This window comes from Mus caroli, unplaced genomic scaffold (assembly GCF_978045245.1).
Source record: "Mus caroli unplaced genomic scaffold, Mus_caroli_1 scaffold_1, whole genome shotgun sequence".
Classification (NCBI taxonomy): Eukaryota; Metazoa; Chordata; class Mammalia; order Rodentia; family Muridae; genus Mus; species Mus caroli.
In genome coordinates this window covers 169586036-169603931 of record NW_028227256.1, presented here as the reverse complement: position 1 = coordinate 169603931, position 17896 = coordinate 169586036, and the positions used below count along the sequence as shown (strand labels likewise).

The 17896-nt window shown below is 43.4% G+C and overlaps 1 protein-coding gene across 1 annotated transcript in view; it reads left to right on the top strand.

Moving 5' to 3' along the window:
• Ly9 (lymphocyte antigen 9) overlaps nt 1-15188 on the top strand; it is a 17815-nt gene extending 2627 nt beyond the window's left edge. Inside the window, exons 3-10 of the mRNA XM_021162309.2 lie at nt 2596-2868; nt 3334-3672; nt 4733-5002; nt 6861-6959; nt 8097-8150; nt 10436-10770; nt 11131-11202; nt 14796-15188. Of these exons, the coding sequence (XP_021017968.1) occupies nt 2596-2868; nt 3334-3672; nt 4733-5002; nt 6861-6959; nt 8097-8150; nt 10436-10770; nt 11131-11202; nt 14796-14861 (1508 nt within the window). The 3' untranslated portion in view covers nt 14862-15188. The remainder of the gene's footprint in view (nt 1-2595; nt 2869-3333; nt 3673-4732; nt 5003-6860; nt 6960-8096; nt 8151-10435; nt 10771-11130; nt 11203-14795) is intronic.
• The last annotated feature ends 2708 nt before the right edge of the window (nt 15189-17896 follow it).

The following is a 17896-nucleotide window of genomic DNA, read 5'->3' as shown; positions in this document are numbered from 1 at the left end:
ATTTTTGTTCCTTCAGTTTAAGTTTGTAGTGTTTAATCACTAGAGTCCATAAATCACACACACTCTCTCCTCAGCAAACCTTGTCCATACACGTTCTCCCTAGATGTGCGTACTTATGTTTTGCAATATAAATATTTATGTATGTGTAGATGTGTGTTTATGTGCATGTGGGTGCTGGTGAAGGACAGGGGAAGGTGTCAAACCCCCTGGAATTCGAATCATAGGTGAATGTGAGCCACCCAATGTGAGTACAGGGAATCAAACTGTGGTCTTCTGTGAGGGCAGAAAGTGCTCCTAGCACTGATCCATCTTTCCAGCACCTTACCTTTAATGTTTTGCTTAGAAATACATTTTGTTACTTAAACATTCTACTTTCTACAAAACAGTAGAATACAATTCAGCCAAGTTCTATCCCACTTTACACAAGCATTCACTTCTCTTCAATTTCTAATGGCATGTCCATAATTTCTGAAACATTATCAGAGAGATGTTAAATGTCCTCATTTCTATCACTATATATATATATATGTATATATATATATAATATTAGAATTCCAAAAGGCTGTCAGATTTATTTCTACCATATATATATGTATATATATATGTGTATATGTATATATATATATATATATATATATATATATATATATATATATTAGATTTCCTTACAATGCCTGTTTTCTTTCTGAGTCTATGTATTTCATTCTAATATACATATGTTAGATCTCCCTACAGTGTCCCTATTTTTTTTTTCTGTATCTTCAGAAACTGCCTTTACCATCATATTTCTACCAAAAGCATCTTGATGTCAACATGAGCTCTTACTAACATACTACTCAAAATTCTTCCAACCTCAAGCTGGGCCATGGTGACTTACACCTTTAATACCAGCACTCGTGAGGCAGGCAGACTTCTCTAAGTTCAAGGTCAGTCCGGTCTACAGAATGAATTCCAGGACAGCCAGGGTAACACAGTGAAACTCTGTCTCAAATTTTTTTTTCCAACATCTATTCACTAGCCATTTCTAAAGACACCTTCCATATTTTTAGACATTTGTTACAACACCTCACTTTTGGTATCAAAATCTCTGTTGGTTTGCTAAGATTGCCGTAATAAAATATTACTGGCTGATGGGGCTGGAAAGATGGTTCAGTGGTTAAGAGCACTGGCTGGGCATCCAGACGATCCAGATTCAACTTCCAGCACCCACAAAGCCAATAACAGGTGTCAGTAACTCCAGTTCCAAGGGGGAACTGATGCTCTCTTCTGACCCCCATGTACACTGTATGCATACAGCACAGAGAGAAGTGTGCAGGCAAAACATGCATACACATAGATTTTAAAAATATATCTTATTGGCTGAGTAGACTAAACAATAGAAGTGTGTTCTCTTACAACTTTACAGACTAATCAAGATACCTGTAGGTTTGGTGTCTTCTGAAGTCTTTGGAGTGAAAATGGCCATCTTCTCTCTAGGTCCTCAGATGTGAGTCTACACAGTTGGTATCCTATTTCTCTTCTTCTTATAAGACTAATAGATGGAATTTGGGCCTACTCTAACAGATTCACCCCTATCTCCAAACACAAACCTGCCTGTCTCCAAGGTCACATTCTGCAAAGTTGTAGGTTGGGGTTGAATAGATGAGGTTTCAAGAAAAAGTATTTCATAATGTCATCTTTCTACTGAACAGGTAGTTTGACATCTCTGTTGATTTGTAGAGTGTTCTGTATCTATTAAGGAAATTCTGTGCAGCTGTTAAACTTAGAATAGATTATTAACATGTAATGATGGTTCATATATATTGCTAATGTTTAATAAGTTCTATACAGTATGCTATCACATATGTATATCTAGAAGGATCAATATGAAACTCTTAGTGTAAGCATTATTGTGCCACTTAGGGTGAATATGACCAAAATACACACTACAAAATTCTCAGGTAATTAGTAAAACTATTCCTTTAAAAGGAAACTCTTAGTAGTAATGGACTCTAGAAATCTAATGGGGGGAAGAAATAGGTGTTTGAGGTAGTAATGATTGCTTTCTAACATCACACACCCTTTTTCTTCTTTTCAATTTTGTGTGTGCAACTAACACCTGTTCAAGAAAAATTAAACCCAAGGTTGACCAGAGGAGATGAAATAAAAAGGAAGGTGAAGGAAAAAGGACAAAAGGAAGGGAAGCAGCGGGTCACTGCCTAGGTCATTCCACAATTACCCAGTGGCCTGGAGGTCCCAAACAGGGGTTGTGGAGGAAGGAGGGGTGGGAGGGATGGGAGGGAGGGGAGGGAGGGGAGTCAGGGAGGGAGAGAGGGGAGGGAGGGAGGGGAAACAGAGGGGGGAATATGAATCACACTGCTATGAACTTTGAGCTGTTGTGATAATAAGACCTATGGAGAATGTTTTAGAAACACAGTGGAGAGGCCCTCACCCTAATTTGCAGACTCCCCTAGAACAGGGAGAGAATAGGGAATGAACAGGGAATGCTGATCTTCCTCCATGTCTAGCTTCCCTACCATCACCTCCTTCTTCAGGCAGCCTTTTCCTGATAAGGAAGAAATCTAAGAGTCTTCTCGATGTTGTTATCCCCCTCAGAGAAGCTCCAGAAGCCGCAAATCATCGTGGAATCTGTGACCCCATCCGATACTGATTCCTGCACCTTCACCCTAATCTGCACTGTAAAGGGGACAAAGGACAGAGTCCAGTACAGCTGGACCCGAGAGGACACCCATTTAAATACATACAATGGAAGCCACCTCAGGGTTTCCCAGAGTGTCTGTGACCCCGACCTACCCTATACCTGCAAAGCCTGGAATCCAGTCAGCCAAAACAGCTCCCAACCTGTCCGCATCTGGCAGTTCTGCACAGGCAAGTGACTCCACTCAGTTCTTCCAAGGGGACTCTAGAAACATCCTGAACACCCATGGGGTTTAAAGTTCAGGTTTCGGTGAGGCAGATGACAGAGAAAAGAAGAGAACAAGCTGCTCAGGGGCCTAAGAGAGGCTGGCCAGATTTGAAAACCCCAGGCACTGTGGCACCCCAAGGGAGGAAAGAAGGTCCTGAGGGGAAAGTCCAAATTGAATTTAACTTGAGTGATGGTGTCTCTCAGGATCACCTCAAAGTAGGGAAGACTGGACAGGCTAAGAGGGAAATGAAAAATAACCAAATAAAACAGGTGGCTTGGGGGTGCCTCAGTGGGGGGATATGGGAAGGGGAAAAGGGGTTCCAGTCTCCTTCAGTGTGACCTGGGTGGGGATGGGGGCGGGGAGGGGGTCAAGGGAGAGAAGAACAGAGGCAGAAGCTGCAATGTCTCATCTCTGACTTCAAATTCAGGAGCCTCCAGAAGAAAAACAGCAGCGGGGAAGACTGTGGTAGGAATCCTGGGAGAGCCAGTGACCCTGCCCTTGGTATTTCGGGCCACTCGGGACACAAAGAATGTTGTCTGGGTGTTTAACATGTCGGTTATCAGCCAAGAACCGAGAGGAGCAGCAACGGCGGATTCTCGCCATAAGCCCAAAGGTTCTGAAGAAAGGAGGGTGAGGACCTCTGACCAGGACCGATCCCTGAAGATCAGCCAGCTGAAGATGGAGGACGCGGGCTCCTACCATGCCTATGTGTGCTCAGAGGCCTCCCGAGACCCCAGTGTGAGACACTTCACCTTGCTTGTCTACAGTGAGTACCCCTCGCCAGCTTCCTCCCTATCACAGCTAGTCAGCTCACACAGGGGTACCCAGGAAGGAAACATTAGAACCATCGGATGAGCAGACCCTACCTGCCGAGGTGTTCCTTGATCTAGGCTTCAGACACCTAACTTTCATCTATCTGTGCGCTCGCGTTCCATCATCGTTTGTTACGAGGACGGGGATAACTCGGGTGGAAGCCGAGTAGTCTGGAGGGAAGCGCTTGATCTCTCAGAACACTATGAGGGTGGGCCACTCGGAGATCCAGAGCATGAGACAAAGAATTTGCATTCTTCCTCCTCAACCTTGGGCTTTACAGGAGTTGGGCTTGATATTTTGTGTAGTTTAAGCCTGCCGGCTCGCTTCCCTGTCTACATCCAAGGCTACACAGCAGGTTGGAAGTCAGCCTGGACTACATGAGACCCTGTCTCTAAACAAACAAATGTAGAATAATTTTGTTTAACTGACAAAAAAGGAATGAATGTGGTATTTAAGTACTAATTTTTCTTTTTTAAAATTCTTGGTAAAGTTTAAGACATTGGGTTCAAAAGAACTGAACTTGTTGGTGTTGATTAACTGGCAAACTTTTCACTGCAAGACTGAATCAAGTTGTTCACCTGAGTATCAAGGTCCACGGAGGTTAAGGATGCTCATGACATTTAAGACCTCCACAGGCGTATGACTCCTGCGGGGCACCACAGTCGTTCTTTTTTACTTTTCTTTTTAATTGTGTGTGAACGTGTGTGTGTTTGCATGTGTGTGTGGATGTGGATGTTTGTCTGTGTGTGTGGATGTCTCCTCTCTCTCTCTCTCTCTCTCTCTCTCTCTCTCTCTCTCTCTCTCTTTCTCTCTCTCTCCCTCTCTCTCTCTCTCTGTGGTGTGTGTGTGTGTGTGTGTGTGTGTGTGTGTGTGTAGAAGATAGTGTTTAGGGATTGGCTTTTTCATTCCACTATGTAGGCCTTAGGACTCAAACTCAGGATATCAACCTTGGCCGCCAACCAGTTCACTGACAGGTCTGGTTCCATGCTGGCTCTGTCTTTCCCCCCACATAGAAAGACTGAAGAAGCCCAGTGTCACCAAGAGTCCTGTGCACAGGATGAACGGAATCTGCGAGGTTGTCCTGACCTGCTCAGTGGACGGTGGTGGAAACAATGTGACATACACATGGATGCCTCTACAAAACAAAGCTGTCATGTCCCAAGGGAAGTCGCACCTCAATGTCTCCTGGGAAAGTGGTGAACACCTGCCCAACTTCACATGCACAGCCCATAACCCTGTCAGCAACAGCTCCAGCCAGTTTTCTTCTGGGACCATCTGTTCAGGTCTGTCCCTCCCCCTCCTTCTCCCCCTCCCCTTCCATCCAGGCTACAGAAGCTGGGACTTTGATGTCCAGTGTTTGTGTTCTAAGCTGTTTATAAAAGCCAGTGGGAGACTATAGGACAGAATCCTATAGAGCATCATTTCAGTGCAATGGGATCCAGATATATAATTCTAAGGTTCTGATAGCTGCGTTGTTAAAAGCAAAAGGAGATAGATGTGTTAGTAACTACCTGTATCCAAATACTTCAGCGGCTGAGGCAGAAGAATTACAAATTTGAAGTCAGCCTGAGCTGCTACAAAGTTAGAATTTGTCACACACACACACACACACACAAAGTGGTGGATTTAATTCAGTTGGCAGAATACTTCCCAGTATGTGTGAAATCCTGGCTGTAATCCATAGCATTGCAAAAAACTGAATATAGAGGAACAAGTCTTTAATAACTGTAATCCCGGAAACTGAGAGATGCAGAAAGATCAAGGAGTCTGAGTACATCCTTGGCTACAAAGAGAGTTTGATATCAGCCTGAGCTAACAAGAGATCCTGTCCAAAGAAGTTAAAAAAAGAGGAAGTGATACAGGAAAATAATTACTTTTATAATACATTTTATTTAATCTAAAAGATCCAAAATATCAGTAGTTCATATGAACTTTGTATAAAATACTTATTAACATTTTAAAGGTCAGCATGTGCTTTATACTTAAGCCATATCTCAATTCAGATAATAAATTCTTATTAAAAGCTATTTTTAATTCAGATTCCATAAAATATACAGCTCAAAAATAAATGTATATATATCCAAGTCTTTTTCAAACTAACTCCAGTGTTTCAAAAAGAAACTGAATCACCCACCATTTGCCACTAAAATTTAAATAAAAATAAGCATTTTGTTTCTAAGCCAAACCAGCTATGTGTCAAAAGCCATGGTCTACTGGACAGTGCAGAATTCAAGGTTTGTAGTATAGAGTTATGGGAAGTGTGTGGAAAGGGATGCCAACTGTAGAAGAACGTGAGCTGAGTGTGCAGAGGAAGCTTTTCTGTTTTGTTTTGCTTTGCTTGTTCTGGGTTTTGCAACTGAGTATAGCCTTAGCTGGCCTGGAGCTCTGCCCATCAGTAGGCTAGCCTCCAACTCACAGGGATTCATCTGTCACTGCTAAGTGCTGGGAGTAAAGGTGTGTGCCACCATGCCTGACTCTGGTGGTTCCTAATAGATGTGAGCCACTACTCTAGAGCTCTGTGCATTTTCACACAATTAATTTTCACAGCAATCCAATACATGGAAGGCTTTTACCGTTTTCCCCATTCTATAAAGATACCGACAGAAGTATAGGAGACTTACCAAGGTCATACAGCAAAGGCAGTATTTTTAACTTAAGCCTGGCATTCTGTTCCTCCCCAGAAAATGCAAGAGAAAGGTAAAGTCTATCTGGGATGCAGGGTCGCTGGGGCAGGCTGAGTCTGGAAGACATCTCTAGAGCCTGGCTTCATAGGAATCTGAACCCTTTTTTCCTTGGGCTTATAACTTCTGTCTCACTTAGAGAAGAAGGCAGGGGTGCAGTGGTCAGGCCTGCTCTGAGCCTGGTGGAGCTCAACCAAATCTCATGTTAAGACTCTAGAGTCTGGGTAAGCCATACATCTTGCTGTGGAGTCTGCGTCTGCCTGTGTATTCTGGTAACCTCTTGCCTAGCAGGCTTGTTGGAAAATGGCTGTAGAATGAATACATGAACGTATGTATTTTTAGATTGTCACAGGATTTTGAAAGCCGATTAGGATGGTCACTGTGTTCTGTCAGTCATTCTCTCTGATTTCTCTGTCAGTATTTGCATTAATTAATATCCTCATTTTTTTTTCTCTTCAAGATCCCGAGAGAAACAAGAGGTTTTGGCTCCTGCTCCCCCTGGTTTTGCTCTTGTTGATGATCATTGGCGGTTGCTTCATTTTGAAGAAAAAGAAGCAGTGTAAATGTGCTAAATTCACTTTACCCACCCTTAGGAGCCTCTCTGTTTGGAACCTGGGAGGTTCCTCAACCTTCTCCCAATCCCCTGCTACTTCTCTGCTGGACCTAGTTTCTCCTCGGAGTGATGAAGAGGCCCGGCATTACTTGAGGGTCTTTAGCTAAAAATAATTGTAGCCCAACTGGAATTAGCTCAGATTTTGTAATTTTTATTATTCTATGTGTATGTGTGTTTTACCTGTGTGTACAGACATCATGTGTGCACTTGGTATCTTTGAGGGCCAGAAGAGGGCATCAGGGTCCTTGGAAGTGGAGTTACAGATGGTTGAGAGACAGCACATAAGTGCTAGGAACAAAACTCGGTCCTCTGGAAGAGTAGCCAGCCCTCTTAACCACTGAGCCATCTCTCCAACCCTAGCTTAGACTTTTGTAGAGTGTAGAGGAAGAACGGGGACATGATTTATTATTTTATGACTCAGTGGCCTTAATGGACAAATGTCAACAGAGGCCTGGAAACCACCAGATCTCCCCATATCTTACTTGTGTGATTCTCTGCAAGCCAGCTTGACTCTCCTCCTGCAATATAGCTGAGGGTCAAGGGGAGGGGTGTACTTCAGCACAGAAACCTGCATTTTCAGATATACACACATGAATGGCTCTCTAAAAGCTGGAGAGGGAGACTGTCTCCTTCCAACTTCAATTTGAAAAATGTAAGAAATATCTCTGATTACCCAAGTTGAAGTCATGTGGTTGCTGTTGGACCAATCACTGCAGACAAGGAGATAAGTACTCATAATTGGCATCTCCCTCTAGAATCTTAATATTGGAGCGATAATGGAGAATTTTCCCCAAAGAGCAGGCAGGCTAAAGGACACATGGCCCGGGAAGAATCACTTCTAGAAGAGTTAGAATTCTCTCTTCCAGGGAGATGCCAGGAAGTCCCACAGCATTCTTGGCAGATAACGATGACCCTGGGCTCTGGATACTGCTTCCCTTGGCCCTATGCCCACCTTAGGGTCCCCTCCTTGTCCATAGTCTCCCCCCCCTTTTCAGAAGCCTCTCCCCCTCTCCTTTGAGTCTCACAAACTCAAGACACCTCCCTACTCTCAGTCTCAATGACTTCTTTTACTTGGTTTCTCAGGTTCGTCTTTGGCCACCAGGTACAGGCAAGCCGAGGTCCCAGCTGAAATACCAGGTAATATCATCAGTAACTCTGAATATGGCCTCTTTGTGTCAGACAAAGCCTAGCTTCTCAAAGTGTAGTCATCTGACCAGCCATGTGGGTTACTTAGCACCTTGTTAAAAATGCAGAATCTTGATCACTACCACTCGAATACTGAATCCAAAGCTGTATTTAGGGGACCCACATGCCTGCTTAAGTTTGAAAATGCAGTATGCTGGAAGAAAGTGGTTTGGGAACAAAAGCTCCAGGAAGATGGATCCCTTAGAGTTAGTTGCTGGAACTAGGGGGTGTGGTCTGTCTGCTGGAGCCTCCTGGGTGCCTTGGATGTTGGCTGTCGCCACTTGAATGTGACCTTGGGTTATTTTCTTAATTTTGTGAGTACAGAAACAAAGGCTAAGTAATACAGTAAAGCTGTGATAGGAGCAAAGTCAGAAGCTTAATTAAAATTAGGCTCAAGACTCTTAACACTCAAGAACGGCCGTTCTCAAGCCATGGGTCACGACCCCCACAGAGGTCACATTTTAGATATCCTGCATTTCAGATATTTACATTATGACTCATAACTAGCAACATTACAGTTATGAAGTAGCAATGAGAACGTTTTATGGTCACCACAACATGAGGAACTACATTAAAGGGTCACAGCCTTCAGAAGGTTGAGAACCACTGTTCTAGAGCCTCCTCAGTGTGTTTGCAAGATGACCCAAGCTAAGGGGTGTGTTCTTGAAACAAACTCTATTCAACACTCAATTGCACAAAGCATATAAAAGCAGGACTGTTCCAGTGGGTGTTGGGGTGCAGAGCTGAGATGCTTGCTTTGACTTCCTCATGCCCATGCCATGGCATCCTAAATTACCACCTTGAACATCAGAGCTCTGGTATGCTAAAGAGCCCCTTATCCTGCCTCCTCAACCCACACCATGCTTCTAAAAACTCTCTGTTGTATCTCATGGAGGAGATCTATCAAGGAGACAGGGTCAGAGGAAGGCCTGGGGCTGAAGTCGTTATACAATGTAGAGTTTCTGAGAGAGAAATGCAAACCCCCAAAAAATGGGAATGGAAAAAAAAGAACCCATCAATGATTCCTCGTGGCTTTGTTGTGTTCTAAAGTCAACACATAGGAGTCAGATGTATGGATTCAGGTCAGGCAATCCCATTTAGACCCAACTTCTCTTCCCTACCAATGATAGCATCTCGGGTAATGCAAGCTCTAACTTTCATTTTCCTTATCAGGAAAAATGGGGATGCTTCATTCACTGTGAGGAGCAAAGTGGAATGATGTGCACGGTGGCCACTCGGTGACAATCATTACTGTTGTTCACTATTAGACCAACTCATACAAAGGCAGAGAAAGCACTAGGTAGTGGCAAGAACACCAGGACTAAGCCACTGCATTTAAATCTTGGCTCTATCATGTAGAGGAGGACACACTTAACCTTTTATATGATCCAGCTTCATTTCTGTGCTTCACGATGTTATAGCAGACCAAAGGCACTTGGAGCATTGCATGACACATCAGATACTTAGTGAATGGTAGGCATGTTTATTCTACATTTGGGTCAAATGAGCTACTTTATTTACCCCAAAGCAAGGTTGGTACCCAGTCGGTATGCCATGTAAGTTCCTTGAGATGGGCACCTGTACTGACTGCACTACACCCAGGCCATTACACTTGTTAAGTATTATAAGCGGATCCCTTTCTCAAGGGAGTAGGCTCCATGTTTCTGCTGAATGCCTTAATGGTGCTGTTCCCCACACGAGATACGCCCTGTCACTCATCAAAGCTTGCCTTTACTTTAAAGCCCACCTCAGTTCTGCCACTTTCAAGGTCTTCCTTGTTCTAATGAGTAGCATGTCCTCCCACCTCAGTACTTTCCTTACACCATCCATGTGATACCTACCAGAGACCGCCTTATACTAATAAGTAATAAATATTCATATATATGATTCCTCTTCCCCAGCTAGATAGTGAACTCCAGAACCAGATCTAATTTATCTTTGTGTTTCCCCAGAATCCCTGCCTGTGTCCTTGTTAGTTCTATTTACTTACAGTTTCTGGGAAGACCATAACACATTATATGAAGTGAACATGTATGTGTCAGATAAATAAATCATTTGGTGTTTGAAAAGGAGGAAGGAAGCACATAAAGGAACTCCCTAATGGGAAACAGATGTAAATTCCCCCAGCCTTGTGATCTGATCTAGGACAGAAGTTGGAGCAAGTTGGGTCCTTGTAGCAGATCAAGAAAGATGTGGGAGTTGACACACTTTTGTTAACCCTGCACAATGTGTTCTAGAAACCCCAACTGGCCATGGACAATTTTCTGTGCTCTCCCAACGGTATGAGAAACTAGACATGTCTGCTAAGACCACCAGGCATCAGCCTACACCCCCCTCAGATACCAGCTCTGAGAGCAGCGCAACAACAGAAGAGGATGACGAAAAGACCAGAATGCATAGCACTGCTAATAGTAGAAATCAGATGTACGACTTAGTCACCCATCAGGACATTGCACATGTCTTGGCCTATGAGGGGCAAGCAGAATATAAAGCAATCACTCCATATGATAAAGTGGATGAGTCTATGGATGAAGAGGACATGGCATATATACAAGTGTCCCTGAATGTGCAGGTGAGCACTTCTGACTAGCACATCTTCATCCTCCTTCTATTTCTAGGACTCTCTAGTGGCCTGGAGAAGTCCTTACAAACTGGGGGTCTGTCTAAGGATAGGTCAAGGACCATACAGACTGATGTCATACAGTTCAGCCATGATTACCAAACCATGAGAACCTTTGAAATGGAGGAACTCACTCTTAGGTCATCACTATGGGGAGCAAGAGAGTCGGAGATACTGTCCCCAGCACAAAAGCAACTCCCAGCTTCTGAGACTAGAACACAGTGGGTGTACTCTAGCCTCAACAGCTATGGGCTAAAAAGGAAAGGGGAAGCTCTCACTCAATGGATAATGCTAATCTGATACCTGTTACAGGGAGAGACCCCACTTCCTCAGAAGAAAGAAGACTCAAATACAATCTACTGCTCTGTGCAGAAGCCTAAAAAGGTGAGAACAATTTTCTTTTTCCCAAGACACATCAAGTAAGAAGGTGTTCCCAGTGTTTTTAACTGAAAGTCCTAGATTCCCATAGCTGAGGAACTCAGAACTGCTCAGTATGTACAGATCTGACACATTCTATGGTCAACAGAGGTGTCTGATGCACATCTGTGTGACAGAAGATTGAACATTTAATAATCAATTTAATATCTAATGGGGGTTAAATTGAATGTTAACATGTTTATGGGCTTTTTTATTTTTAGGGGAAGCATTTTCTGTTTGGTTCATTATCCTATGTATCAACTGGGTTGTAAATTTTGCTGCTGCTGTTGTATTAATGGGGATTTTTTTTCAGTTCTGTTATATTCTAGATTATCAGTCTTCTGCCAGATGTAGAGATTGCAATAATGCTTTCCCGATCTGTAGGTTCTCTGCACTCATTTAATTGTTGTCTTTGCTATACTAAAGCTTTTTAAATTCATGAGTCCCATTTGTTGATTGTTGGCCTTAGCTCCTGAACAACTAGGGTACTATTCAAGAGTCTTTAGTTACGTATACATCTTGAATCATTTCTCCCTTTTTTTCTCTAGAAGTTTTAAAGTTTCAGGTCTTTTACATTATGGCCTTCTATGCCCTGGGGTTGGTTTTGTGCAGAATGAGAAATAGGAATCTAGTTTTACCTTTATACATGTAGGCATGCTGCTCACCATCACTATTTGCTGAAGAGAAATAGTCTCCAGTGTGTGTTGTTGACATATTTGTCAAAAATCAAGTGCCTAGCTATGTGACTTTATATCTGGGTCCCCTACTTTGTTCTGTTAATCTGTGTGTATGTTTTGTGCCATTGCCATGCATGCTGTTTTTGACACTGTGTGACTTGGCTGGACTAGAACTTGAAATTAGGGATTGTGATATCAGCCAAAGTGCTTTTGCTTGGGATGATTTGGCTGTGTTTGTGCTTCCATGTGAACTTTAAGATTGTGTGTGTGTGTGTGTGTGTGTGTGTGTATGTGTGTATGATTGCATTGAGTCTATATATTAGTCTATATATCGCTTTGTGTTAGATGGCCATCTTTACAATATTGATTCTCTCAATCCATGAGCATAGAAAGTCTTTCTATCTTCTACCATCTTCAATTTGTTTAGTTGGTTTTAATTTTCATTGTGTATTCCTCTCACTTCCGTGGCTAGCTTTATTCCTCCTCTCACTTCCGTGGCTTTATTCCAAGGCTTTACATTGTTGGATCTGCTTGTTTGTTTCATTTTATTTTGTAGCAACTGTGAATGGCATTTTTCTCCTAATTTCTCTCTCAGCATATTTCCCACCTGTCTGTAAGAAAGCTACTGACTTCGTATGTCAAATTTCTCTCTTGGCCCCTTTGTTAAAAGTAGTTATCAATCTTAAGTGTTTTTTTTTTCTTAAATATGCCTCAGCAATGATCTTTGCTCTGAATCTGGATGATTACTTCATCCTTTCATCCTCACTTTCCTAAAAATGTTGAATCCTCTAACCCTTTTGCTGTTGAATCTACCCCCAAATTTCATCCAACCCCTATAAAACATTCAGTAAGAATATTTTTAACTCTATTTTTTTTCAAACACGCTACTTGTCTGTAATTAATGGTCCAGTCAGTACCATTTATTGAATGCCTTTTATTCACAATCATGTGGTGCTGTGATGATCCAGATGTGTTTGCAGCAGCACCCTGACCTTGAGGCTGTGTCTTTCATCAGTCATTTAATAAAAGAGGTTAAAGTTGAATTTGTCAGTGAGAGAAGGAGAAACACTATGTGATTACTTAATGAGTTGTTTGTGAAATTTCACAGGTTTTTTTCAAATGCAAATAGTAGCACATGTCACTGCACTGAGGGACAGAGAATCTGTCACTGTACTGAGGGATAGAGCAGCTGTCACTGCACAGAGAGATAAACCAGCTGTCACTGCACAGAGAGATAAACCATCTGTCACTGCACTGGGGGATAGAGCAGCTGTCACTGCACTGGGGGATAGAGCAGCTGTAACTGCACTGGGGGATACAGCAGCTGTCACTGCACTGGGGGATAGAGCAGCTGTCACTGCACTGGGGGATAGAGCAGCTATCACTGCACTGGGGGATAGAGCAGCTGTCACTGCACTGAGGGATAGAGTGGCTGTCACTGCACTGAGGCATAGAGTGGCTGTCACTGCACTGAGGCATAGAGTGGCTGTCACTGCACTGAGGCATAGAGTGGCTGTCACTGCACTGGGTGATAGAGCAGCTGTCACTGCACTGAGGGATAGAGCAGTTGTCACTGCACTGGAGGATAGAGCAGCTGTCACTGCACTGGGGGATAGAGCAGCTGTCACTGCATGGGGGATAGAGCAGCTGTCACTGCACTGGGGGATAGAGCTGATGTCACTGCACTGGGGGGATAGAGCAGCTGTCACTGCATGGGGGATAGAGCAGCTGTCACTCCACTGAGGGATAGAGCAGTTGTCACTGCACTGAGGAATAGAGTGGCTGTCACTGCACTGAGGGATAGAGCAGATACAACTTCAGGAGGAAAAAGTTGATACAACTTCAGGAGGAAAAAGTTGAGTTGGGCTTTGGAAGATGGATCCTCTGCCGGGTATGGAGTCATACAGAGCCTTAGATGTTTGAAGCTGGAGAGTTGCAAGTTTTAGGCCAACTGATCTATACAGCAAGACCTTGTCAGGAGAAGGAGGAAGAAGCACAACTTCTCAATAAACAGGACTCAATAAAAACCTACTCAGAGAGCAGGTTAGTTCGCCATCTTCTGCCCCCTCCTGACTTCAAGCCCATGGTTGAATGTTTAGGGATTTCTCTGTTGACTTTGGGAATTAATCTATAAAATTTACTACATTTCATAGCTGCTTCCCTCTGCAGTCTAATTCTTTGGGCCAAATTTACAGGTATGAATATTGATTTTACTTTGCTCCAACTTTTAATGTGGCCCCAAGCCACCACATGCAGCGCTACACAGCACCCCCACCGTACCCTACAGTAAGTAGAAACTAGTGTATTTCCTCAGCTATGTTCCTCACAAAATTTATCTGAGTTCAGGATTTAGAGGAATAGGAGGTCTAGTTCTGGGTCCAAGGCCATCATGTTTTGATCAGGAATTTCTCAAACCTATATTAATCATTTTCTAACACACATCTCTAGACAGTGTCTTGACACCTAACCTCCCCTACCCACCCCATCATCAGTTCAGATTTCATCTTCTCTGTAGAGTATTTGCTATAGAGTCTCTAGAACTGAGGTCTAATTGGAGCCTAACCTCTTTCATCTAAGTTATTATATACATGTTTGCCTCTTTCCTCTAGTTACAGGCAGAGACTCGGATCACTCAGTGGTAGCTCATGAAATGGAAAGTATTTTATTGCCATTTTTAAACTTGTAGAGTTGCTTCACTTAACCAACAAGTACTCCCCTACGGAGAGTCCAGCACATGGTCCTTAGCACTGGGAGTCTTTCCATAAACTATAAGATGGATGAGCCTCGTCCTGGCCTTGCATCTTACCAGCACCGCCTGAGGAGAGTCGGATTCTCCAAGGCTTTGTTAACCTTATTCTTGCATGTTCTTTTTAACTCATCCAGACGGCACAAACACCACAGCAAGATACTGAGTCTCCTGAAACCCCTACCTATGAAAATTTCACCTGAAGGGAAAAGCAGCTGCTACTTCCGGGGGTGAGGATTTGGAGAAAAACAGACATCATAAATCCTCCTGTTTCCGCAGAAAGGACGCATTGGAATTTCCTGCCATGGCTTAGACTTGCCTGAATTTCATGCCTTCTTCTCCTTGTCATTCGCCTTACCCCATGAGCCCATTTACAGGTCAGGCAGAGTCTCCTTGGAGCCTACAGGCTTTGAACACCCTGCCTTTGGATCTTTTTCATATCTGGGTTGCCTTGTCTGCCTTAGTGGGGGAGGATGCACCTAGTCCTGTTGAGACTTGATGTGCCAGGGTGGGTTGGTACCGTCTCTGAGGAGAAGGGGAGATGGGAATTGGGGGAGGGATGTGAGGGAGGGGCTGGGAGGAGGAGAGGCCTGTGGTCAATATGTAAAGTGAATAAATAAACTAATGAAGAAAAAAATTTAAAAAATAAACGCCCCCCCATAAGTTCATATACTTGAATACTTCAAGGCCTTGTTGGAAGTGTGTCACTGGGGGGTGGGCTTTAAGTTTTCAAAAGCCCAGCCAGGCCCAGTGTATTTCTCTTCCTGCTGCTCATGAATCAAGATGTACTGCTGAATCAGCTACTTCTTCAGCACCGTGTCTGCCTATGTGCCACCATGCTCCCCATCGTGATGATAATGGATGAAACTGTAAGCAAGTCCCAGTTAAATGCTTTCTCTCATAAGAGTTGCCGTAGTCATGGCGTCACTTCACAGTACTAGAACACTGTCTACAACAGCCAGTTTGTTAGGTCATTGAAAGTATCAGTGCCTTAGCGTAGCATCATGGGAAAAGCTCAGCAGTCAGATACACAATTATGATAGTGTGGTACACAGAACCCCCCAGAACAGGGCATTCCTAAAAGACTCCTCGCACAGGGATTCTTCTGGTCAACTGATATTGAAAGAGACCAGGACTGACCATCCTTCATACCCTCTTCTAAACAGCCATTCCTCCCCCAACGTAGTTTCACACATAAGCACACGGGTCTATGTGAAACAATGCTCACTCTAGCATTACTTAAAATAGAGAGTGAAAAATAACCTAAAAGCCATTTGCTGAGACTCTGTTTAAATACATGGTGGCCTCTCCAAGCACTGGCAACTTGTAAAGAAAGCAAAGGCTAACGCGCCATGTGGAATACACTGTCAAGTGCGAAGAACAAAGTCGGGAGCAGTATTTATGGTATGGCATCAGATGGACTGGAAAATTGTAAGTCTATATGCTTATATAAGGCATGGCAATGTCTAAATGGAAATATAAAACCAGTGGCTGCTTCCAGAGGAGGGACCAAGAATCTTAGATTGAGGGGACATTTTTATTGAATACTTTTTTTGCGTTGCTTGGTTGAAAAAAATACTTTAAAAATTAGTGTTTGGGGAGATGGCTCAGCGGTTAAGAAACTGACTGCTCTTCCAGAAGTCCTGAGTCAATTCCCAGCAACCACATGGTGGCTCACAACCATCTGTAATGAGATCCGATGCCCTCTTCTGGTGTGTCTGAAGATAGCTACGGTGTACTCATATACATAAAATAAATAACTGTTTTAAAATAAATAAATAAATAGTGTTTTTACAACCCTTTTAAAAATACTTATCTTATTTTTTAATTATGTGTATATGTGTGTTTGTGTTGGGGTATTTGCAGGAACCTGCAGTGGCTTACTGAACTGACTAGACTCGTCACCTGTATTGCTAGCCAATGAGATTCAAGGATACATCTGTCTTGGCCTCTCCTGTCTCCCACTCCCATCTCGCATCTCCCATATCTCATCTCCCCTCTTCCTGTCCCAGCAGTGGGACTATAACGTGCACTGACACATCCAGCTTTTTAAGCAGGGTGGCGGGAATACAAACTCAAGTCTTCATGCTTGTGTGGTAGGCACTTCACCAGCTGAGCCATCTCCCCAACGCCTGTCTTAATCGCTCTTTAAAATGTTTAAGCCAGGCACAGTATTGCATGCTTGTAATCTTTACATAGGAACGGAGGCAAAGGGATCACAAGTTTGAAGCCAGCTTGTGATGCACAGTATGACTCTGTCTCAAAAATGAAAAAATAGTAAAAATGCCTCTGTCATATAAGATACCGGTATTCACCCAAAAGAGCTCCATCCTTATTACCAGCCTGAATACAGAACAGACAGAACAGCTCTCCTCTCCCCAAATTTTGTCTGCAACCTTACCCTTACTTGTAAGATGAAGTGTGTGTAACTTCAGTAACATTCATGTTACTGTACTATACACTCACATCTTGTGCATCTCGCAGCCCTCTGTTCTTTAATGTTACGAATCTGCTCACCTGCATATGGCCTTGAGATCCATATGGCTGTGTGCTGTAGTAGGTACCTTCGTGCTCATAGACATTCAGATTGTGCTTCATACTCCAGATCTTAATTACTAGCTGGTCATTAGTTAGTTGTATGGCTCACTGTCTTTGTGAGGCACTTCTTCAAGAGCTCAACCATCAGACATACAATACAGTGGTGATATACACAGCACATGCCACAGCACAGCCTTCCAAAAAGCCTGGGCCTTGGAGTTTCCTCGGCTCTCAAGAGCTATGCAGCCCATGGCATACTTTAAAGACTAGGAAAAAAGCAATGATAGTGTTGGCAAGATGGATCAGTGGGTAAAAGTCCAGACTGTACAGCCTGGAGACCTGAGCTTGATCCCCAAACTCATGAAAAGATGGAAAGAGAGAACCAGCTCTGAAAACAGATAGTAGTTAAGATCTTGAGCAGGAAGACTCTCTGAATGTCTAAGAGTACCCATGGACCTACCTACTCCCAGGCACAACCACGTGGATTTCAAGGCCATAGGCAGATATCTGAGCAGATGCACAGCATTAAGGGTCAGAGGGCTACAAGACCTCCACAGGCATGCCATGCACCCCAATACACACTACTGTTTGATTTCTGACCCCAGGACAAGGAACTGGGGTATATATTTTACACACCAAAGCAGACCTGGCTCCAGGTTCTCCCAGCATCCCTCAGTCTCTACCTGGCATACCCTACCCC